This window comes from Helianthus annuus, chromosome 9 (genome assembly GCF_002127325.2).
Source record: "Helianthus annuus cultivar XRQ/B chromosome 9, HanXRQr2.0-SUNRISE, whole genome shotgun sequence".
Classification (NCBI taxonomy): domain Eukaryota; kingdom Viridiplantae; phylum Streptophyta; class Magnoliopsida; order Asterales; family Asteraceae; genus Helianthus; species Helianthus annuus.
Window position 1 is genome coordinate 170,354,421 of NC_035441.2, and position 6,005 is coordinate 170,360,425.

The 6,005-nt window shown below is 39.0% G+C and overlaps 1 protein-coding gene across 1 annotated transcript; it reads right to left on the bottom strand.

The window, feature by feature from the left end:
- Nucleotides 1-852: 852 nt before the first annotated feature.
- LOC110876751 (protein FAR1-RELATED SEQUENCE 5-like) lies at nt 853-3,793 on the bottom strand. The gene is made up of 7 exons (XM_022124909.2): nt 3,748-3,793; nt 3,561-3,662; nt 3,304-3,456; nt 2,666-3,095; nt 2,297-2,555; nt 1,612-2,184; nt 853-1,521 (listed from the first exon to the last, which is right to left on the bottom strand). The coding sequence occupies exons 1-7, from the start codon at nt 3,791-3,793 to the stop codon at nt 853-855; spliced, it is 2,232 nt and encodes a 743-aa protein (XP_021980601.2).
- Nucleotides 3,794-6,005: the final 2,212 nt, after the last annotated feature.

Consider the following 6,005-nt stretch of genomic DNA (forward strand, 5'->3'; position numbering starts at 1 on the left):
GAAGGGGCTACCAGATGAGTTGGTTAGGTTGCTGACGGATCCAGACCATGAATTATGTGGTTGCCCGTTGTGTCCATACTCACCCGAAACAATCCAGTCCTAGTGTTACCATGACCCATGAGAGAGTGAGCGCAGCCCATCTCCTCTGTACTTTCATGATGAGGAATTTGGCACACCATGATGAAAAGCTTATTAGAGATGGAGTATAATAAGGGGTAGTTAGTATGTTGAAAGTGGTTGAAGATGTGTTAACCTGATGACCCTATGTTTTAACAAAACGACATACCAATGTCGTTTTGTTGGTATTTTATTATGTTTTTTTTTGGCAATCGGTTGATGTCATTTCTCGGTAGTCGATCAATTGTTTTAGACGCGGGGGTGTAACCTATTGGTAGAATGTGTGGTTAAGTTGCCTAGACGTGAAGTTTAATTCTATAACCTGATGTGGTTTAATATATAAGCTGTTGGTGTGGTTAACACAGATTGTTTTGATCCTTTCCAGTTAAAAGAACCAACATTTATGGGGGCTAACATGTGTTAAGCATCTGTTTTTATGCCATGGTAAAAAATAAAAACAAAAAACACAATCATCAATGCAGATAATATTAAGATAAGCCCATTAATAGCAAACAGAGGTCCACAAAAAAGTAGGGCTACAAACCACAAAAGTGGCCAAGGCCATAGAGTTTCTTACAATCATATTTATGATAAATGGGATCAAAATAGTTCCACCTTCTTACACACGTAACAGAGAAGAGCAGGAGGATGTCAAAAGACTGTTACATGTGTGTAAGAAGGCCAAAATGAAGAGAGTCTCCCATTACATAGTACTAGAAAACGACAATACAGATTTTAATCAGAGGGTGAGGCACCAGTGGCGGTCTGCCTTTGTTGTTCAGCAGCTGCCTTTGCTGCTTTCATTGCAGCCACCTTAACGCAGTTGCGTGAGTCGTGGTCGTCGACGTACAGACCACAACGCTTGCATAAACGAAGCTGCTTTGGACGTTTGGGTGGTTTTGCCTTTGCCTTCTCACCGGGCCCAGAAATGCGAGTATGAGTACCACATCCTTTATTGCGTGCAACTTCTGGATTAGCAACTTCGACTGGAATGTTGATTGGCTGCCCAACTATTTCTTCCATTTCACACTCGTTTGATTCATTTTGAATTGTAGACAATGGTTGCTTGGAAAGCACATTGATCTTGAAATCCCTGAGTTGGTCAACCAATTTTGCCAACGAATCCTCATCGGTTCTGGCCACATCAATGCATTCAGTAACGAGGTCGAGGATTTCATTCTGCATAACGGACGGTGCGTGTGGGTTGACTCCGTATCGGCTGGAAATTGAAAAAACCTGTTTGGGGAGGGCATCTCGACGCCACCTATCGTTTATGTATTGGGGTGGAATCCGTTCAACATTTTTCAATCGATAGACGCAAAAGACATGGCGACACAGATATCCGATACGTGTGAAATTCCTGCATGAGCAACTGGCGGATTGGTCTACAGTGTTATACGTAACCTGTTTTGAACATAGTCAGCAAAAAAAAGCCCTTTAGATCTAACATATGTTAGAGGATGGGTAATAATGAAATTGCCTAACATGTGTTACCTGATAGACATTTGTGATGTTGTTCCTTTTATCCAAATGAGTGACGTCTATCAAAAGACTGGAATCGCTGGACTCGGTTTGGTTTGTGATGTAGCATAAAAACTTCCATTTAATTATCTCTTTTTGAACTTGCGCGAAAACAGCGTTTGTGTAAATGGCAAACGCGTGCTGTTCTATCGCTAAATCAGTATTGCCAGTGAACATCGTGGATGAGGTTTTGTACTCCGATACACGTTGCCGATATCGTTGGCTGTCTACCCTATTTTCAAAGCACATCATAAATTGTACAAGGGTGTTTGCGCTTGTTGAGTTGACCTTGAAGGCAGCGTTAGAGCTTTCGCAACGTGAAGTGGTCTTCATTAAGCAACACATGGGCAGTTCCCTGAAGTACGCTGGTACCCAAAGATGTTTGATGTTGTACATGTCGTTCAACCAGCTGTGGTCTTGAAGTCCAAATGTTTGTAGGAGGTCATTCCAGCGGGACTCAAACGTTTCAGGTTTGATATAAACATTCCAAACCAACCGGTGAATGCAGGACCGAAGATCAGTGTTATCGAGAACATCCGCAGAGATCTGAAAAAGTGAATAGTTACTAACACGTGTTAGATTAAAACAGTTTGAAAATACATATAAAAATTCTGTTATGTTGAATAACACATGTTAAGGGCTAACAAATTAAGCTAACCTTGGAGGGTAGTTTTTTCATTATATGCCACATGCATAGACGGTGTCGTGATTCCGTAAAGACCATAGGAACAGCTTGTAGCATGGATGGGTTTTGATCACTCAGCACGAGAGTTGGTTGAGTACCGTGTGCCTTCAAAAAAGCCTTAAGCAACCACACATAGGATTCAATGGACTCGGTTGATATCAAACCCGCCCCAAATGTAACACATTGGAAATGATGATCCACACCCGTGAATGGCACAAAAACCATCTTGTACCTATGAATAAAAAATTGATTTGATGTTAACAAAATGTAAAACTTTTTTGGGTTAGGGTTGTATACTTGGGGATCAGGCCTAACACATGTTAATGGGGGGGGGGGACTAACCTGTTAGTGCTGTAAGTTGCGTCAAAAGCGAGGACATCGCCAAAAGCTTTGTAGTTTAGCTTTGAAATCTCATCAGCCCGGAATACAGAAGACAACTTTCCATTTGATACAGTGTAATCAAAACAGAAGTTGGGTAGGTTGTCAAAGCGCTCACGCAGGCGTTCAAGGAAAACTTGTGCGTCGCGTTCACCAATAAAAATTCGCAACTGGTGGCTAAAGTTTTTAAAATCCACCGGAGTCCCATTGACATTGTGATGCCCTCCTTTTAAAGCTACAAGACATCTATAAGCTCTCATGGGTCCGATACGGTTTAGACTCATATTGTTAATGAATTGTTTGGTGGAGAATGACAGCTTCCGTGATATCTTGCTAAGATCACGGTTGTAACTCTCAACAAGTTCATGATTATGAATATCATTGAAACTCAGAACTGTGTATGAATCATTCGAGATTGAGACTAGTATGCTTGCCTTACAGTCACACCATGTGAAGTTGGTCCTCCGGTGCTTAACTGAAGATTCATCTAGGGTGTCAAAAGTCCTCTTGGGTTGTGGTTTTCCATATTTTGAGCATCGAAGATACTTGTGTGTGGGAATTCCATTCCAGACTTTAGTTTGCCCTTTTTTTTACAGAAAAACCTGCTTCAAACGCATAAAGTTCATACATGGAAAGAACATCCGCAAAAGTTGGATAAGATTTCCCACACACTGGTATGAACTTATCAGCGACGTTAGGAATCCAGTAACGCGTTCCCTGAGGGGTATCAAAAACGAAGTATGGGTTCGATGGCCCTGCATCATAAAACGAAAAAGGTTAGGAATCTGCTATACATGGCATGACAAAAGGTTAGAAATCTGTGATATGAGAATAAAGTGGGCTCCCATGTAATATATACAACCGTCTAACTGGCCGCGTGATGATTCAGCAAACAGAGAAGGACCATTAGATGATCCAGAAACAGCACCAGGCATGAGCTGCATATGGGAATCTTGGGATGCTACATGTGAACATTATGGAATATGTTTGAAAAATGCGATATCTGGGGAAGAAAAGTACAAAACCAGTGTATAGAAAAAACAAACCTTCTTGATTATCCATAACCTGGTCATCATTAAAAGCGCTGTTCATGGAATTGTTGGAGATCACAACATCCGGGGATCTAACAGGGGCTTCAAATGATCGCGAACAATCAACAGGCATATAAGTGTATACAGAAGCTTCGAATGGAACAGGTGAACATGGCCATGCAGTATAGTTTGGATTATTCGATTAAAAAGTTGTAAAAGACAAAAAAAACAGAACTTCGAGAACAGTTAAGTTACATAAATGGACAAACCTGGAGCATTAGATTCCTCATCATTTTGGAAGTCGCTGCTAAAGAACCGGTTGGGGAAACTATGGACCGGCGACATTAACTCGGAGGTTGGTGGATTTGTCTCCATGGATATTAATGGAGAAATGATAATTTGGAGTAGAAGATGACAATGATACTTCTGTTGAAGAATATATAAAATGAAAAATTGTAAAAGAAATATGGGGGTGGGTAAATTGTACAAATGAGTTGATGTGCATTAAATGATCATGTCAATTCAAATGTGGGAAAATATCTTGAGTTGCATAAATTACAAATATAACCTTGGAAGCAAAAAGTAACAGGAAGTGTGGGAGGGCTACGTGGCTAAATGATGGCCACAATTAGAGTTTGCTAAGTTTTCTAAGAAAATGGGGTTTCTTGCTAAGCATTATCCTATATATATATATATATATATAACGAGACTTTTAGAGATGATAGAATTCGTTGCTATAGGTTGTAGTATTCGTCGCAATAGGCGACAAAACATGGTCTTATAAAGTTCGTCGCCATTGTTCTGTCGTGTCGGGTCAAGTTTTTCGTCGCAATATATGCAGTGGCGGACCCAAGATTTTTTTCATGGGGGTGCGTAATATTTTTAAGTATTTTAGGCCCTTAGGTATATGAAAAAAATTTCGGCTCATATCGGGCCGTATCGGGTCGGTTCGGGTCATGCAAAACAAAAGAATATCAAGCTAAAATTTATAATCATCAAAAACACGTCAAACGTCGTTACAAACATCTTTAAAATCGCCCTACGGGTTTTTATTTTTTAAAATCTATAAAAACATCATTTAAAGCTACTTTTCTAAGCAAGTCTTTCTCTATATAACATATACAACTACTTTTTATCACTAAACACTTAAACAATTATCACCAGACTTCATAATTTTTAACTTTAAAATCAAGCCCTAGTTTTAATTGTTGATTCCTTGTGACTAACCATTTAAACACACTAAACTTTAACTAAAACAACAAAATTAGCCAACTAAAGTTTAAAAAAAGAACAAAACAACTAAAATTTCAAACATTTTTAACAATTTTATTTCTCCTAAAAATCCAAATAAAACAAGAAAACAACAAATAATCGAACCATACCCGGAAAGAGGGATGAAGATGCTATTTTCGTGAGTTTGGTAACCATAATTTACTATTCTCCGCTGCTACCTAATGAAGACCTGTTGTGCGCTGTTGTTGGTGTCGTGGGCATGGGATCACAAAACAAAGAGCGGGACGAGAGAAGGGGAAAGGGCGGTGGGTTTGGTTATTATATTTTAGTTCAAATTTTATTAATTGTGTTGGGCTTGGGTTATGGAGTGTTTATTAGGCTAAAGGTTTAGAGAAAGTTAATTGGGTTAAGTGAAAGTTAATTAGTTAAGTGAAAAGTTAATTATGTTGTATTTTTAAAAAAAAAAATTCAAGGGGTTAGTTAAGTGAAAAGTTAATTATGTTGTATTTTTAAAAAAAAAATTCAAGGGGTGCGGTCGAGATTTTCCAAGGGGCACGGTCGAGATTTTACCAGGAATTTAGTACTTAATCTTTTTTTTTTTCAAGGGGTGCGCCTGCCCACCTTGGGTATAAGGTGGGTACGCCCCTGGATATATGTCGTCCACAAACTTTTGTTGCATACCAGATTCAAGAAAACGAATTTTTTTAACCCTAGTGCGACTAATCGCCACTATAGGTGTTTCCCATAACAACTAAATTTCGCTTCATCCCATCAAAATTTCGCTCCATCCCGTCAAAAGGTATCGTGATAGGTCTGTCTTCCAAAATGCTAATAAAATTTTGGGTCATCAGCAAGATAAAAAAATCGGGCCTACCCGTCCTATAATATAAACTCAAAAATAATGTCAATCACATATACATAAAAAGTAAAAACCCATAATACGACGAAAATTGTTATAAAATAAATAAAGCAATAATATTCAATTTTTGAGATGTTGTTGATGTTTAGTCGGCGCGTCGCTGTGCCTGTTGTTGCGTCAC